The 19,603-nt window shown below is 41.3% G+C and overlaps 1 protein-coding gene across 8 annotated transcripts in view; it reads right to left on the reverse strand.

Moving 5' to 3' along the window:
- Positions 1-19,603, reverse strand: part of LOC134535754 (WD repeat and HMG-box DNA-binding protein 1) — a 291,056-nt gene that overhangs the window by 25,825 nt on the left and 245,628 nt on the right. For 2 of the 8 annotated variants that reach the window (XM_063374986.1, XM_063374990.1), the window contains 2 exons: positions 19,300-19,496; positions 18,942-19,073 (listed from right to left, as the gene is read on the reverse strand). In XM_063374986.1, coding sequence (XP_063231056.1) covers positions 18,942-19,073; positions 19,300-19,496 — 329 coding nt within the window. Of the gene's footprint in view, positions 1-18,941; positions 19,509-19,603 lie in introns of those variants that run through there. The other 6 variants (XM_063374984.1, XM_063374987.1, XM_063374985.1 and 3 more) reach the window with 4 other exon arrangements.

Here is a 19,603-nt window from a genome sequence, read left to right on the forward strand (position 1 = left end):
ACGGGCACCATATCACCCGAACGAAGAATATAAACAAACAGGTGACGGCCAAACTCGTCACACCTTCTTCCCCCCCCCCCCCCCTCCGGATCCCGCGCGTAGCGGCGCGCGCGGTAGGGCGGAGAGCTCAGTAGCTGTCTAGCTGCAGCACGGAGAAGACCTGGGTCGCTCGCTCCACGAGAAGTCACTCGTCACGAACACGTCACATACGGTCGAGTATCGCGATCAGCTTATCATATCACGGAACCTTCATCAGCTGGCCTACAGCACTGCGTTTTAGTTTTTATTGTGATTAGGGAGTCCGGTTCGCGGCGTGGAAGAAACGTCCGTCTAACGACCAGGTCGGCCAGGCTGCTATAGGCTTTCCATTAATAAATCTCGTCTACCAAACCGGGCAAGAAATCTTTTTCCTACTGCCTTCGTCAACATCCTCTACTTCTCCTGAACTCTTTTCCCTGTCCCGCAGATTCCGGTCCCGGCCACATTAGGCCGAACCCGCCACTCTCTGGTTGGAGCTACTCAGGCAAAAACGACTTTCACAGGGCGAGTTTCGTCAGGGACCGTGGGATTTGGGCCAAAGGGACAACAACCACATGTACCACAGTTAGGTTATGATGCCTGAAAATTATTTTAACAACTTACATTCTGTATTATTGTTACAACATATTATTCATAAAAACTTAAATAAAAATTGGGGAAGGCACTGTCCTGCAATGCTACAAGGTGCTCTGTGATTGGGCCACAAGTCCAACTCCTTCTAGGGAGAAGAAAGTGAACTCGTCAGTCACCATCGTCTTGTCACTGTTTGCATGTCAGCAGGAACAGTCACATGTTGAGTGGTAGTTGCATAAAATTTCACTCCTGTGGTCTAGGCCATGCTTCACAACATTATTTCAGACAGTTTTAAAAATTATTTGAACCACAGGATGCAGTAGAGCCTTTTGAATAATAACTGTTGGCCATGCCAACCCTATGTTGCCAGTGAACATGGGATTTTATATTAGAAGTATGTAACATTGAACATTCTTTAATATTCAATTTCAGTACCTAAGAACAATTATGTGTTGGAGTTAGGAAAGAGATTTTGTGCAACTAATTAGTATATTCTACATTTTTTTTGTCATAGTCACAAGATGGTGGCCATGATGACTTGTGTTCCGTAATAGAGAAATAAAAACAGTTTAAAATCAGTTGGTGTCTGAAAGACATTATAAAAGTAACTATGCATTGACAGTAACTGTTATTTTGAAAATTAAAATATTTTTCAGCGCCCATCTAACAATTTATTCAAGTGTTATGAATGTGTGCTATAGACCAAAAGTTGAGCTAGTTGGGAGGTCTGGAGAGTCATAGCTGGCGGTACTCGCTCGAATCGACTCGAGTGTTCAACTCGCAACTTATTCGTAGTAAATATACATGCTAATATTTCTATAACTCTAATTTTTTTTTTCATTATACACCTAACTAAAAATATAATATAATAAAAATCTACTTACAAAATAATAATAAAAAATGTGAGTGTGTGAAGTAGGAAGGAAAGAGACATAATTTCTCTTCCTATGACCCGGCTGAGGTGCAGAGTTGCTGAACAGCTGACATGATGTTATGCCCTGAGGTGAACCCCCCCACCTCTTCCAAGATGTGTCTTTCCTCGTGTTACTAGCTATTGGCTTAGTGCACCGTTCATGAAGCCTTTGGAATAGGCGACCCATGATGCAGCGGAGAAAAAATTGTCCCCGTGAGAAAAAATGCTGGAGCTACAACACCGGCTATGACGTCAGTGAAAGGCGGCTGTTGTAGCAAGGGCGCAAGGCTATTGAAGATTTTGATAGAATCTTCTAGGTTGTCATCACGGCCAAAGCTGAAAGCTGACGACAATGTAAAGCCTCTGTTTGGACTGCTGGGGCGCAGTCGCCCACCGAAGAAGATCATCACTACGCCGCCCTGACGCCCCGACTTGCAGCCTGCCAATAAGCTGTCCGCCCGCTGCTGGATGAAGGAATATTAGCATCATGCTGAATGTCCAAGTGTCAGGTGGTAGAATTATTTTCAGAGCAAGCGGAGGCGATAGAAATATTTCAAGGCGAATCACTGAGGCAGCTTTTGGAAACATACCGTATTTACTAGCGTAAATGGAGGCAGCGACGCGGCAGGAGGGAGAGAGAGGCAGCGCTGCGGCGGGGGGGAGAGGCAGAGGCGTGGCTTAACCTCCCTCCTGCCAGCTAGCCAGCCAACCAATCACCTCCCACCACTCACAATACATGGCATGCTGTTTGATGCATGCCAAGCTGCCCTGCCCTCAGATAAACCCAGAAAAACACGTTTTTAAATTTGTTCTCAAAAATGTTTACAAAAAAAGGAGGGGGGTCGTATACGTGGGCGGGGCCTTTACCCGAGCAAATACGGTACTAAGTATAGGACTTAAGCAGTTGGACATGTGGGCAGACAAGGCATAACTCATGTCTGGCAGCGGCTGATGTCATTTGTATTTGGTGGCGGTGACCCTTGACCAGAGTCTAGTAAAATATTACAGCCCAGACTAGGTTACGTACAGTTATTTAAGTTACGTAACCAGATTTACGCTTGCATCTAATGAAAACGACTGTACAGATTTTGACTTAGCACAAATGGTCTGTTTTGAAAACAAAAGAGTGTTTTCGTGATTTGTGAATTTGCACTACTTGTATTTAAAATTGGTTACATTGGTACGAGAAATGGTTGATTGGCTTGAAAGAGCGCCTGTTTTAGGTGTACCATATCAAAGACACACTAACAGACAATTTTAGGGCCAGAACGGAGTTGAAGTGGCTGTCCTTATGTATGTGTCTGCATAGTGAGTGGTTCTTCTGGACAAGTACTGAACATTGTCGTGGACTCGCTGGAGTGATCATTGTCTGCGAGGCAAGTTCAAGAACGAGTACCTCTGCAGACAACTACCACGATGAATTGGACGACTCGCTATTGCTGAAATAATACTAGGCAAGTTATGACAAAGCTTTGAGACCACTGTAACTAAGTGGTGTTAACTTTGAAAGTTCAACTTTTATGTGTCACTACGACTTTTCAGTAGCACAGCTTTTTAAAAAATATAAATAAGTTAGACTGTTGGACTGTGTTCAAGCAGATGATAAAATATTCTGAATAACTGGCTAGGTATTAATCTAGCATTAATGTCTTTATAATTTGTTCTAGAAATTCTAATCGTAAACTTAATAATTTTGTAACTAACTAGCAGATGTCATATAATTGAAGGAATCAGGTGTAAACCATGACGTTGACCGAGGCTACGCCCCCTAGAGCCCATATGTTACCACCCTCCTACCCCTCTTCCTTTCTTCTTGTTCATTCAAATCTCCCGCAGCCGATGTAGGTGTGTGTGCGTGTGTGGACACCCGGCAAGAGGTAGAGTCAATCCAGTGCCTCGTTCCCTAATAATTTCTATGTAATTATCATTATAGTATTTCTTTAAATATCATTAGTGTTGTGTATGTAAGATTCAGGGCATAATACTTTATTTCATTTGTATCCCTTTCGGCAGAAAGACTCAGACTTGCCGAAGGCCATTCAGTTACTATAACTTTATTTAATTCTTTCTTGTTCAACTTAATTATTATGTGGTTGCAGTTTTTTTAAATATGCCACGGCGCGATACAGTTTGGAATAACAGTACTATCTGTCTTGGCGTGCAACACCATTGTCCTGCCACCTCGGCGGCCATCACTTGCCCCAGACGCTTTGCATTATCACCCGCGGTAGAACGCGCTCTGCACTCCGAGGACTTCAACTTCGCTTTACTGACCCGGTAATTTAGTTATATGTAATTCTTATCTTAATCCCCGGAGCCTACCTCGGTGGTTGGCTGTTTCATTACTTGCATTGTAATCCATAACAGACTTCACCACAAGCGTAACGCCTGACCACGCGGTGGCTGGACATCCTGTAAACTGATCGTGCCGCAAGGCTTTTAAACAGTTTTAACATATTTTAGGTTCTTATGTAACGCGCTCAAGCGGGAATTGTACCGTGTAGTCTACAATCAATCACAGCGTTACCGAACTTGTCTCTCTTCGTTTGATCACGTGTGTACTCCAGGTTGGCGTGTGGGATGCCATACGAGCGTGTCTGTCGCTGAAAGCGGGCCAAGGTCAACTATTCTGTAGGCAGTGCACGGGGATCAAGTCATGACCCCACACGGGCGACGTCATGCCCGGAGTTAACAGTGTCTCACCCGGATCCGTGCTTCCTAGACACGGCGGCGTCCTGATTTAACGTCTCTGCAATGCCCGGGGATATTAACTATGGCAACTAAATTTTTTACTGAAATTGAATTATTGTACTTAGAATGTATGTGATGCCCTGATAATTTTTGTGCAAAGAGTTTCCTTAAATTCCAACAGATGGCAGCACTATGCTCATATCACTACACATTAACTGCAGTTTGATTCACGTAAACTGTTGATGGTGCGGTTCTACCATGTGAGCCACAAACCATTGAAGATTTATGTGCACAAAACAAAGATTTAGCTGAGGATGAGACTGGTGATGGTGACAGGGATGAAGTTGATTCCACTTCCTTGCCAACTTACTCCGAAGCATTTGACCACCTAGACAAGCTGAGGTTATTTGTTCATGGAACACCAAATGTTCCCGATAGTGTGAGGAAGAGCCTGTAGGAACTGGACAATTTGGTGATGCATCATTCCGAAAATGTGTTCAAACCAACAACTCTGACGCAGTATTTTTTTAAAACAGTGAATGTTACTTTTTTTTGCTAGTGTTTTGATAATTGTTTTTTTATTGTACTTAATAAATTAAATTAATTTTAAATAATTAAATTTACTGATATTATTGCATTGTTTTTCCAGTATGCTGACAATAATAGGTAAGAATAATTTTGAGTTAATACAATATTGTAATTTGAATAAAATGTTTTGATGTAGCAAATAAATTTGTACTATGTATTTCCCTTTTAAGAAGTTTTCCCTGTAAAAAAAGTTTTCAGCACTCAATCCCATGGAAAATATTTAATAGGGTTTTACTGTATTCAGCATCAGATGAATCTGACATAAAAAACTTTATTGAGAAGCTAATCTCATAATGACAATTTGGGTATGTCCAACCAGTTTCCTGGAGAGTTTCAGAGGATGTCTTCCAACAGGGTATGGTTATGTCAGACCAATTAAAGAAACTAAACTGTAGGATGTACTGTCATGTCTTCCCTGGGTACCTCGAGCATAACATGAATTCTACAATAACTTGAAAGCTAATCAAATATGTTTAAAGCTTTCTTTTACTAATATAGTTCTCTAATGAATGCTTATTGATCAAAGAACACATTATTTTTTAATGATTCATTGTTCCAGACGAACTATTATCTTTAGTATGTACAAATTAAAAAAGTTATAAAAACTGAGTTATTTGTTAATATTGCCTGGATTTATATTAGCAACAAGGGATTTTATTAATTTTCTATAAGAACAGTGTTAACTCAACCAGTGTACACACGCATGTAGACAATGGTAACTGCCAAAAGTTAATGAACTAAATTTCAAAAAAATATTCATCTCTAACAAGTAAAAAAAAATTTTACATTAAAAAATAAAACAATTCTCATTTAACAATTTGTAAGTGCTTACATGATTTTTATAAAAACACATAATACTACATCTTAAAAGTAGTAAAATGTTATTTATCATATTTTACATCCGAGCCCTTCAAAAATATTGTTGTGAATATTGGTCATTGGTCAGTTACAAATATTGAGGCCAACTCCACAATGCACAGTTTTCAATATGGATTTTGTTAATTTGTAGTTTTTGTATATTGTGTTTATTGCCGTCATGTGATGGAACATGTGATGAAAACTTTAATTTGTTGCAGTAAACATCACAGTGCACTAATTATCATCCCCGCTATCAAGTTTTGTCATAAAGAGCCCCTTTGATTTACCTGCGTAATGTCCGCCCTCGCATAATGTCCGCACCCTTTATTTATATATCCTTAAAAGAAAAAATTAAAAAATCGCATAATGTCCGCACCAGTCGTCTAAGGCGGGACAACAACTTTGGCCACCCCTAAAGGACGCAGTACGAATGGAAAGTTGACGGCTCTGTAAACAAAGCCGTGACCTTGAGCTGTCCTTTCTCTCCTGTCCTGAAAGGGTGGGGAAATTCGTTGAACTGAACAAAGCATGGTAACAGTAAACACAGCTGACCAACACGCACGCAAGTTCAAGGCATGAGTTTCGCGTAGAGTTTTGTAGTGTAGAGTACAGAATTGGTAAATATAAATACTTCACTGTGCGGTTTAAATTAAGAGTTGTTCGTTATGCTGAAGAGCATGGGAACAGGGCTGCTGAAAGGGAGTATGAAGTGCACGAAAAAAGTGTTCGTCTCGATGGAACTGAAGACGATGTAATCTGGGAAGATACAGATGACGACAGGAGCGATGCTGACGCAGAAAACAGTAACGCTGAGGAAGATGATAGCGACGCGTCGGTAGCAGATTGGAAAGTGATGTGTTGAGAAAAAGACTTACATTTTTTTAAACTCTTAAGTGTATAATTTTCTTTAAGATTAGGTTTTCGTGACATTTACCTATTTGAAATTGCAGTTACTAAAATGCAGACTAAATAAATATTTTGAGTGCTGTTGCAGTATCAGTTTTTTTGGGTAAGTAAGTTCATTATTTGAACTGTTTTAATGTTATGTTATATTTATAAAAAAAAAATTAACATCACATTTGCTGACATGGATCAGTCTTGTTTTCTGTTGAGGTAAGACACGCAGCACAGCGTAAAAGAAACGTCAACTTTAATTAGTGTGTACCCTGTTTTACGTTGTGCTGTTACTATTTTCAGAATGCACAGTAATGATTTATTTTAATGATATTATTATTTATAAAACTTATTATTTTGATTGTTATTATTATTATTATGAAATTTTATTATTTAATTTGTATATTTTTCGCCCGCAAAAGTTATTTAAATATATTTTTATTAATTATGTATATCTACGAGAGCTATGCTCTATGACCTGAAATGGACTTATATGGACAGTCAATTGAGTATACCCCTCTAAGGACTAATGAATTTAACGAATGAACAATGATTTTATTCGAGGTATTACTTTAAGAAATTTTCATTGTTGGAAATTTTAGTTTTAAATTTACCACATTTCTGTGTTTTCAATTGTATTAATAAGTGTTATTTACGGTATTTATATTGTAAATTACGCTAACCGATTTTGTTTCGGCCAATGAGAGGCCGTGTTTTAAAGGTGAGGTGTCTAGAACGTCTTAATTAATAAGAAAGAATGGTTGTATGAAGGCGTCTGATACCGACGCAAAGGCGCGAGGCCTATTTTAAATTTGAAAGATAGCTAGCTAGATTATGCCATCCGACACTCAGGATGAGCTTAAACGACGTATAAATAAATAATGTGTAAGATTATAAGGGCATATTCTGACGGATATGTTATTAGGAGTGAAAATCTGTAAGTAAAGATCTTGCATTTTGTATCGCCCATAGACATACCCAGCTGTATGTAATTTCTTCGTGAATCACTTCGATTTGACTACAAACTGATTAGTTTTCACGTAAAAGGTGTCAATTATCCTGAACTACGTCATGAGTTGTTATTTCCAAGATTTAAATTATTTTATTTTGTGATACCCAGAGGTGAAATGGGAGTACTAGTTTCGTGTCTCTACCATATAAACTGAGTTAAGCCAAGGCAAATACGAACCCAAATATAAACATAAATAGTAATCATACTAATTAATTGTGCTATGATTTCAAACATTTTTCTTTTATGTAAGAATGCGTCTGTAAAAACATCATTTGATTGATTTTCTGAACTTACACTAACGAACTTTTGTGAACGATTCATGTGTGCTACGTATTTTCCTGATGTTTAATTTACATAAGCGCATATCCAAGAGTCATGTTCAGTATCGTTAGGATTGTTTTTCTGTGATTTTTATTTAATTATATTAACCTTGATTTTTATCTCTACACCTATGTTAGTTGTCCCTGATGAATAGCCATTTTATTCTTAATAATAAAAACCTGAATTATATCCCTATGTGTTGATATATGTTACCTAGATACCTGTGTCCAAGAGTGTGTGTTTCATGATAGTAACATTTTATGCATGCTTACAAGGGTCACAGTACAAGAGCATAACAGTACCATTGACACATATACATATGTCTATATATATATTTTGAAAAATAGTGACAGCCAGTGTATATCGTCCCGACAACACACACACAACAAAAGGGTCTATTTATAAATCAACGAGTACTATTAATGGTACTGGCGCCAGCAGTAAGAACACACCGAAGAAATTAAGCAGTACATAAAGAAAGTGGCGCACATAAACGTGGGGCCCGAGTGTGTTGACACTGAGTTGTCACACCTTATTTCAAGTTGTTATTTGATCCTGCATAGTGTATATAATCCATTATAATAACATGGCACACAACCACCCCACATACTCGCTCAGGAGTAGGCGTGACAGTATGTGTGAAGACTGCGATAACACAGGGAATTCAGTAAGTGACACGGCGACATCATCAGCAGGGGGTTCACCAGGGAACACTTGTGTGGAGGGGCCTAGTGATCACTCTACCACCGTGACTGAGAGGTTAGGGCGGCCCACGTCACCAGCAACAGGGGAGCAGGAGGAAAGGGAGGCCACTGTCCCTAAAATCACACCATTGCCAGATAATACTGCTACATCACCTGTGACACTGGAAGCACTTATGCAGTTATTACGGCAGAATAATACTCAAATGGAGCAGCATAATGCATCCCTAAATGCGAAATTAGAACAGAATAATACTCAACTAAATGCGAAACTTGAACAGAACAATACTCAAATGGGGCGGCTTATGGCTGAGTTGGGAGCGCTGAGGGATCAGACCAACTCAGGATTAAAGAGCCTGGAACACAGCATAGAGGTTAGGCTGGCCCAGCAGATATCTGAGCAGGTATCACAGAACAGTAGTCGTGTGGACAGTCTGGAGACTCATGTAACATCCATACGAAACATGATCTCGAATGAACACCAGGGACAAGCTAGTGCTAGGGAGGAGGTGCGAGTACATCTCCAGCATCTCGAACATAGACTGGAGGACATGGAGGTGGCTACTGCCACACTACGAGATAGAATCGAGCACCTTAGTGTACACCCCAGTCCCAGGAGTGAGTCAGCTGACCGCCAAGCTCATGTACCGTCACACACAGCCCCTGTGTCAACTGTACCGACTGCCCCAGTAGACAGGCAACCGTACCCCAGTGAGATGTACACATTTCCACTGCTACCCATCTACAATCATCCTACCGTTCAAATGGATCTGCCCAGAGAAACCCCTGTATTGAGCCCATCCAACATTGATGCGGCCATGCTCATGCACCATCCAGCTAAGCATTGGGCAGAAGCTATGCCCACGTTTGCTGGCATAGCTACAGAGAACCCCATCCGTTTTCTGAAAAGATTTGAGGAATACACCTCAACCTTTCATTTGAGAGATACAGAGATACTGAAGTGTCTCAACAGCGCCCTGAAAGGACCGGCATTTTACTGGTGGGAGATGCTGAGTGCATCAATGCATAGTTACGCCCAGTTTCAGTCCCTGTTCCACAACCAGTATTGGAACATCCGAATACAGAGTCACCTCCGTGCACAGCTTCACACGGAGAAGTATGACCCAAGGAAGTGCGCGTCCTTGGAAGCGCATCTATCAGCAATGTTTGAGAAGACACGCTACTTGGATCAGCCCATGACGGATGATGAATTCATCGCGGCCATCCTCACGCAGCTCCCACTCAAGTATCAGAAGCAGTTATCAGGCCTGCCATACCGCGATGTGACAGAGTTCCGCGAGCGCCTTCTCAATTATGATAAACTTGAGAAAATGGACTGAGCACCCAATACCAAGGAGGAGAGTGAGAGGGTTCCACAGCCCCACCGACAACAGCCCGTCCACAACTACTGGCAGAATCGCGAGGGAAAACCCAAGGAGCTCAGACAGGCAGCGGTGAACACGATGAACTGGCAGCCAAGAGGAGGAGGACCTAGCCGGAACGATCAATACCAGACAGGCTACAGGAAGACCCCCTATTACAAGAGGAAGACGTGGTGGTCCAACTCCAGGAATTACCACAGCGATGACGAAGCAAACCACCGCCGGAGGCAGGGGGACTACCGAGACAACAAGCGAAGATCATTCTCGCCAGAGTCACGCCCACCCAGGGAGTCAGCAGACCGCCGCCGGAGAGCATCGTCAGAAGACGAGCTGGAGTACTGCAAGAAGTACCGCCGTACCGATGAGCACCGCTACAACGGCAAACCTGAGGACTACCGCCCACCATACCACTATGCCCCCAGGACTCACGAGACGAGTGGCAGCCATGCCCCGAACAGCCACCTCTCGTACAACCGGAACACACAGATGACAAGGAGCCCGAAAGGACAAGACTACCCACAGGAGAAGAAGTGGAAACATTCGTAAGAATGAAGCTCACAGCAGAAGCTGAGGTACGAAGAAGAAGGAAACCAGCATCCAAATTGTTTAAATTTAATATCGGCGACCTTGTGCTCAAGAAGATATCTCCTGTCAGCAAGGCATGGGAGAATGTCACCAGGAAATTATTTTTGCTTTTCGACGGACCATATGTCATAACTGACATAGTTCAAGAGAACTGTTACGCTCTGGAAGACCCATCTACAGGCCGACCAGTAGGCCGGTATAATATTTCGCAGTTGAGAGCCTACAAAAAAACCTGTGTCAAGTTCGACACAAGCTAGTGAGACACCTGTATAGTACGAGTATAGGTACTATAACAGCTGAGCGCAATCGGAATGTCTAGGTCAGAGCCGTGACCAGACCAGTATGAATATGAAAGGTATTAAATGGTTACTGTGTAATTTGATACGCCATGTGAGGCGTATTGCAACCACTGACAGGTACCTAATGTGTAGCGGAAGTGTGATACTCGCTTGGTACATTATCGTTGCGTCGATGCGGAAGTGCAATTCCCGCTTATTATAGCCTGTAGTGAGGTGAAGTGAAATGCCACCCACACAGATGTAATGAATCTTCGAATTTAATAGTGTATTATGTGTATAATATTGTTTGTCAGTTGGTCTGCGTTATTCTTCGTGTGAGTATAAGTTCACTAACAGTAATACCTGAATCTATGTAATGAGATGCGCCTGTCTGTAGGTAATCATACTAACTAGCAAAAAGAAATGTCAAGCTTGTGTGTTGTCGACTAACTTGTGTGAGAGAAGTATGGCCTAGCTGTGTAAACATGGGTGAGCACTGTTCATGAACACTTTGCAACTACAGTACACTACCTATTTAACGCGGTTGTCGGGGGACATAACTTTTACCCGCATTGTTGCATAACCGCAATGTTTCGATGTGACCAAGGTCAAAAGGCATAAAACACCGCCTGTGTTCTAATAGGTCGGCAAGCACGCACAGTATAGACGGCCCGCCTTTGTGCGGACTTTGTATCCGCAGTTTTCACTAAACGCGGGTGAAAAAATAAAAATAATAAATTTTAAAGATAATATTAAATATTGAATTTTATTTTTTATTTTTCCGCATGCCGCGCACAGTTTGTCGCACGGCCTACGAGCGCGCCACACGCCGCCATACACACGTGCGGCACACAAGCTGCTGCCATTCTCGTGGTGTCAGCCACAGTATCTGCTTCGTCTGAGTGTCCGTAACAAAGTAAGTGCAGTGTGTGCGGTTACACACGATTCTGTGGTTAAAGTCTTCTAAATAGAAAGGCCATAGTAATACTTCAAACCGAATATGAATCGCAAAGTACCGAGTTTGATTGACAAAATAAAAATTCTAGATTTACGTACTAACAGATAGCGTGTCTTTTGCAGAAGTATGCAGCAGATACGTTAAAAATGATTCTAGCATTCGTACAATATAAAATAAAGAATCGTCTATCATGTAAAGTGGTTAAACTTTGTTATCCATGCTTACAGTAAATTATAAATGGTCACATGTGGGATACAAAAATTGCGCCAAAATAATTTTAGCGCAATCAGTGGCGCCGTATTAAAAAGTCTGTTAAACGTTGTCTTTACTTACTGTGTCGAGTTGCTGAGTGTGTGTGGCTCGGATCGGTAAGTGTTATATTCCCCAGCCTCTGGTTAAAGGTCGGGAGGCCGCTACACATAAACATTTCCGGGCTTGTTTACTACCTCACGGCAAAAGTGGTACAGTATGGTTCACGTAAGTATTGGACCACTGGGAATTCCTCGGCAAATACGCTAGCTGATTTACTTTACTATTTAATGTTAAAACATTATACCAAAGTAAAAAGATGAACGTGTATAATACAATGAATAAAATTACGTCTGTAGGTTCAAGTTGTAACAAAACATTTATATGTATGTCTCCGCTTGTCAACACACGTAACCACGAGAAGTGTGCAGACGGAAATGAGTGAACTACTCAAGGTCACCAGACTTCCCCCCTTTCGGCTTAATCGCCCCTCTCATCACTGGCGCTTATATTCCACTCCTCCCGTCTACCCGGGTGTCTTGGTCGCATATTCTCGGCTCGCCTCTCCCCTCCCAGCGCTTGCCGTCAACCAAACCTATCCAAAATCAATCCCCAGCCAAGTCACGCTGGATAATGTCGCTGGACTGTGGGCTTTATCGGGTCCCCTGTCCGATGCTTTATTTGTGGGTTAAAAAAAATGTTAAGAACTAGTGTTTCAGAAAATAACACTGGGCTGGATTGGACCATAATTTGAAAACACTACAAGATAGAGGAATAATGTACGGAGATATCTTGTTTAGAATTTCACTGCGGACATTTTCTACGCCCAGGCTTTTTTCTGCCCGATGCTTAGTTTGTGAGTTACAACGCAAAATTATCCTAATCGGCTGTCAACCATTTATTCCATTACTATTACAGTAGAAACTCGTTAATCCGTGACGCGTTAATTCGGGAATCGGATAATCCGGGACGATTTAAAAGTGCAGAAAAAAAAAGAGAAGTTGTCAGCGCTTAAAATTGTCACGCGGGCCGGCGGCCAGCAAACACTGCAAGCCTTCGCATGGGCCGCCAAACTCTGCAACACTGTTTGTACGGACCCTTTGTGTCATCCCCCTTTCAGCTGTCACATTTGTCACTCTTTAAACTTGAGGGGGATGTCCTGACATCTGCTTCCCGTCTCCCTTTGTTTGTTTCCACCGGCCAACGCACGGCAGGCGCCTGGCGAGTGACGTGTCTGGCTGGCATTCAGCTGGACGAAGTTGGATTGGGGGGAGGGGGGGGGGATTACCCAAAATTTGTGTGTGCAAGTTCAGCACGATCTTATCTTTCTCTCTTCGGCTGTTGTAAATGACAGTGAACTAATGGCTAGGCAGTGCCGTATTTTTTTTAAGCCGAGACTAATTCGAAGACGGTCCTTACCGTGAACGGATTATCCGGGTTTATTACTGTTTTTTTTACAGGATTTTAATTATCCGGGCATCGGCGGGTCCCAATTAACACGAATAATGGAGAGTTTACTATTTTTTATCCATCTGCTGCCAAGGTGCAGTAAGCCTCGGTAGATGTTACGTCACATGAGCTTGGCCTTAACCCAGCTGCACGCCGGTGTCTGAGAAGCTTGACAAGACCTTCCGGGCCTTTAATCGCTAGTCCGTGAAATTCGGTAATCCGTGATTATCTCGGTCCTGACCATCACAAATTAACGAGATTCTACTGTGTTATTATTATTATTATTCATTTCTGATTGGGGGACATGGTTTGACCCGCGATATACCCGATTCCGCGATCTATCGAGGCGCGGTATACCGGGAGTTTACTGTATTAGCATAATAATAATAAAGTTACCTTGAATTACTGATGTGGTTAATCTAATTTTCCAAAGCACAACACATCACTGAATTTATTAAGAATAACCGAGATTTATCATTTTTTTTATCAAACACTGCTGGAGAAGAAAAAAATTTTTTTTTTTTTGCAAATTTAATATTTTTGTTTTACACAAATTCTATGATTGAAGTAGGGCTTTGCAAACGATCTCATAGGGTTGCATTCTGCCCTGAATGCAGAGTAGAAAAGTATGCATTCCTTTCGCATACAAATCCACTCAGTATTAGAAAGCTATTTCTTTAAATTAATTTGATTTGGTTATTTTAAATAATGATATTTATGAAATGATAACAAGATATATACAAACGACTGTGTTATTTATTGTGAAAAAAAAAAAAAAACTATACAAAAGACTTTAACTTCATTCAACGTGGCACTTGAGATTTTGTTTGTTTATGTTTGTAATCGTTGAGTGGCGAATATGATGTCAAACGAAGACCTGAAAAACTCAATGTCTAACAACTATGTCGCGGACTTAGTACACTGTTGCAGTAAATGTCAGCAGGCTGTATTATAAACAAGTACTAAGTTACTGCAAAATTGAGCCAGCCAGAAAAGGAAGAAAAAAATAAAAAAAAAATTTGCAAGCTATCATGTAAGCATTTTTTTTGATTCACTTAGCTTTGTCAGGATAGAATTATCCTTTGCATCGAGATCATGAATCTCAAGTGATTTTAACAAGAAACAATTCCTATCAGAGAAATTTCTGAATGATATGAATACACAGTCAGGATCCTGCGAAGCCCGCATCAGATGCCTGAAAATGAAACTAATGGTTGAAATGAGAGGGAAACTGCTATGCACTTTCCAAACAGCTATTTGCGTTATCTGAGAACCCAGCTGATTACAGAAAAAAAAATACTACCTTGCGAGAAATGGTAGAAATAAAAGTTCACCAGACACTCGAGTAAAATAAAAGAAATAAAAAGAGAGGCCGCCTTCGTCGAGCGATAAGCTGCGATAAAAGAAAGATAAAAGAGAAGGAAACACTGTGCGTTCCCTTTCCAAGCACAAGTTACACATGATGTGTGTACTTAAACGAAATCAAGACTATTGTTGATTTGTTTGCTAACATAAACAAATGCTTTTAATGATGTAATATATGAAATGTTCCTTGAAGTGATATTGTAAATATGATGTTATGTATATGATATGAGATGTTAGTGAGAATTATTAATTTGATCAATTGTTGATATTATGAAGTTATGAAATATCGGGAAATGATGCTTATGGAAATGCACGAGATGCATAATGAAATTGTACATATAATAAAACAGGTACAACCTGAAGGCATAAGGATGCCTAACAATGATGTAAACAAACCCTTTCATTAACATGAAAATCAGTTTAGTTAAAGTTATGCTTGAATGTTATCTAGCTAATGATACCTATTGTTAAGATGTAACAATTTCACTTTGAAAGTTATTGAATGGTTAGCCTAAGTTACTATACTTATTATTTAATATCTGATGTTATTTGATCCTATTAGTTACTATTTGTTTTAATAGTTAGTTTATACTGAACTGGCTTGTGGATAGGCTACGTTAAGTACAGAAGATGTCCTAGCCTGCTGACATTCGTGCGTCACAAGTGCATGATTCACACATGAGTGAAGAGTTTTAAGACTGTTTAATGACCGGGATACTTGTTAGTTAAAATGTACACAATACAGTTCGCAACGGCTGTGTACCTATCAGTGACGGGACCCAACGAGTGCGTCCTTGTGAGAAGTGGCGGTTCCACCGACACGAGCAGCACCGCAGACATCCCGACGCCGCCTCTCACATGTTCGTGAGTTAGGGCGGCAACTGCAGCCGCAGTCCGCCGCTGCAGATGTTCGCCGCGGAGCCAGGAGCCGTGGTGTCCGGTACTGCGAGCCGCCACACGCCAATCCCGCCGACGTGAGGTGTGGAGCAGGTGTTGGTGTTGGCCGCTTTGAGGTCCGGCGCTGTCCCGATGCCTCCTCAGCCGCCGCCGTGGATGTCGTTTGCACCGCGGGTGGACGTTGATCCACTGCCGTGACGTGTCCTGGAGAACGTCACATTGTTGACTCACATGTACATAAACCCGTTACAGCCATATGAGATTGCTACTTACAGTAAGTATGTCCTCCCACGTCCCTCTCAACAGGAGGGGCTCAAGGGAGTAGACGCCGTCGGAGAGCTGTAGCAGGTCCAGCAGAGAAGACTTTGCGCGGGAAAACCCGTGGACCATTCGAGCGCAGGTCTGCTAGCGGCGACGACCCGATGCAAAGTGATTAAAATTGCGCGAATTTTCTAGTGTAACGGTCGAAAGGACGATAGAAAAAACTAAATAAAAAAGGAGGAGAACAAGAAACTCAGCCGCTCCAAGTTTTTTTTATGTGTGGTGCGCGCGCCGCTAGGCGACAAGGCTATTCGTTGTACATAGTGCGAGAGAGACGGTAAACTGCCAATCACATTGTACTGTTTTGAACAGGTCAACGATTGCAGTTCAATATGATTGACAAGGGCGACCATTCTGTGCTGTTACTATTTTCAGAATGCACAGTAATGATTTATTTTAATGATATTATTATTTATAAAACTTATTATTTTGATTATTATTATTATTATGAAATTTTATTATTTAATTTGTATATTGTTCGCCCGCAAAAGTTATTTAAATATATTTTTATTAATTATGTATATCTACGAGAGCTATGCTCTATGACCTGAAATGGACTTATAAGGACAGTCAATTGAGTATACCCCTCTAAGGACTAATGAATTTAACGAATGAACAATGATTTTATTCGGGGTATTACTTTAAGAAATTTTCATTGTTGGAAATTTTCGTTTTAAATTTACCGCATTTCTGTGTTTTCAATTGTATTAATAAGTGTTATTTACGGTATTTATATTGTAAATTACGCTAACCGATTTTGGTTTCGGCCAATGAGAGGCCGTGTTTTAAAGGTGAGGCGTCTAGAACGTCTTAATTAATAAGAAAGAATGGTTGTATGAAGGCGTCTGATACCGACGCAAAGGCGCGAGGCCTATTTTAAATTTGAAAGATAGCTAGCTAGATTATGCCATCCGATACTCAGGATGAGCTTAAACGACGTATAAATAAATAATGTGTAAGATTATAAGGGCATATTCTGACGGATATGTTATTAGGAGTGAAAATCTGTAAGTAAAGATCTTGCATTTTGTATCGCCCATAGACATACCCAGCTGTATGTAATTTCTTCGTGAATCACTTCGATATGACTACAAACTGATAAGTTTTCACGTAAAAGGTGTCAATTATCCTGAACTACGTCATGAGTTGTTATTTCCAAGATTTAAATTATTTTATTTTGTGATACCCAGAGGTGAAATGGGAGTACTAGTTTCGTGTCTCTACCATATAAACTGAGTTAAGCCAAGGCAAATACGAACCCAAATATAAACATAAATAGTAATCATACTAATTAATTGTGCTATGATTTCAAACATTTTTCTTTTATGTAAGAATGCGTCTGTAAAAACATCATTTGATTGATTTTCTGAACTTACACTAACGAACTTTTGTGAACGATTCATGTGTGCTACGTATTTTCCTGATGTTTAATTTACATAAGCGCATATCCAAGAGTCATGTTCAGTATCGTTAGGATTGTTTTTCTGTGATTTTTATTTAATTATATTAACCTTGATTTTTATCTCTACACCTATGTTAGTTGTCCCTGATGAATAGCCATTTTATTCTTAATAATAAAAACCTGAATTATATCCCTATGTGTTGATATATGTTACCTAGATACCTGTGTCCAAGAGTGTGTGTTTCATGATAGTAACATTTTATGCATGCTTACAAGGGTCACAGTACAAGAGCATAACAGTACCATTGACACATATACATATGTCTATATATATATTTTGAAAAATAGTGACAGCCAGTGTATATCGTCCCGACAACACACACACAACAAAAGGGTCTATTTATAAATCAACGAGTACTATTAATGGTACTGGCACCAGCAGTAAGAACACACCGAAGAAATTAAGCAGTACAACGTGTCAGGACAAAACAGAACCCCTCTTTGTTTACATTTGGTTGGAATCCCTCCCTTGGCCATTCTCACGTTCTAAATGTTTCCATCCCCTTCCTCCTTCTCTACGTCACGAAGGCCATCAGAATGCCCTGACGGGGGGGGGGGGGGGGGGGGGGGGGGGGGAGTACAGTGTGCAGCAGATGTGAAACTGGTGAGTCACTGCGCTGTTGCCAGCTCGCTGGTTCCCTACGCGCCGCACGTAAGGATATGGTACGGCTAAAATATTGCAGCCGTGCCGTTAATAGCCGTTTTAATCCATCACATATTAATCACATTAATAAGGCACACGTAACCACACTTGTTTCAGTGTAGCGCGTAATTTTTTTTAATGTTCCGGCGGGTGCGAGACAGTTACCGGTGGCAATTACAGCAAAGTAAACATGGTCTAAGCCGGGTTGTTTGCAAGCGATCCCGCAGCAATATTCTTTTAAAATAGCTAGTGAAATCCAAATTGATTTTAGATACGTTTTGTGCCTTTTTAGTAATAATTAAGACACAAAATTTTGTATTTTTGTAATTTTCCTCGCATAATGTCCGCGCCCCATTTTTTTGGCCAAAAATGTGGTCAAATTACTGCGGACATTATGCGAGTGATTACGGTACATGACTTGTTTTAATGTGACTGCATGTTATGTGGGATGGGAACCCTCTGCCGTCTGTAATGCATAACCTAACAACCTTCTTGATTGCATGACTTACCACTTGACAGTTCCATACAATAGCCACTTGCCAAGCACTGGTACTCTGCTTACCTGCTTGTCATTTCTCATCACTGACAGGAGACACTAGCCTAGAGGGGACACAAGCAGAAGGAGACCACTATGCCAATCAGGGACCTTCCGAAGAGGAAGAGAGGACAGGCTTGAAGCTACAGCCAAATGGAACTCGTGCCGATTTTAAACCAAGATCAAATTAGAAGCATTAAAATCCACCAAAGAAAAGAACAACTTACTTTAGTTTGCAAATCCTTGTAGCGCTTGAGGCCTTCCCTGGTTAGTTCCTGGGGCGTGACGTGTGGGAACTCCTCCAGTAAGGCAGCCTGCTGCTGGGCGAACCAGTCCACAAACACCGGCAGACTGGTTGGCTGCGGCATTCAAAAAGTTTTAGTAGTTTGTTACGAAACAGCCTCAAGGTTAGCAACAAGCACACTTTAATGTAACGCTTAAAATGAAAACATTCAGTGATTTGATGTTAGGAATCAATTAACCCTTCAAAAAAAACCTCCAAATACCATTGGGTAAGAATTACAGAATAACTGTCAGGATAGCTGTGTGAGCCCGGACACAAGAATGACTTGAACAAGTACAGACATGGAAGACTGCAGGTGCGATGGAGTGCGCCGCTGCATTTGTCAGATTGGAGAGCGCTTGTCCTGGCCGCAGCTGGCCACCGCTCTTCTTGAACGGGTTGACTCTGGTCTGACCGGAGCCGGGCGCGGGCGCGGGCGCGGGCGCGGGCAGCTCAGGGGCGGCTCTGCCTGCCTCCATGATCAGACTCTGACCCTCGGCTGCAACACCTGCTACACATGGAGCACTGACTCGAGCCCTCACTCCGGACACAAGCCCTGCCACAACCCTAAGTAAATAAACTTGGCACCAATTACCAGAGACACGA

The sequence above is a fragment of the Bacillus rossius genome, chromosome 10 (genome assembly GCF_032445375.1).
Source record: "Bacillus rossius redtenbacheri isolate Brsri chromosome 10, Brsri_v3, whole genome shotgun sequence".
Lineage (NCBI taxonomy): Eukaryota > Metazoa > Arthropoda > Insecta > Phasmatodea > Bacillidae > Bacillus > Bacillus rossius.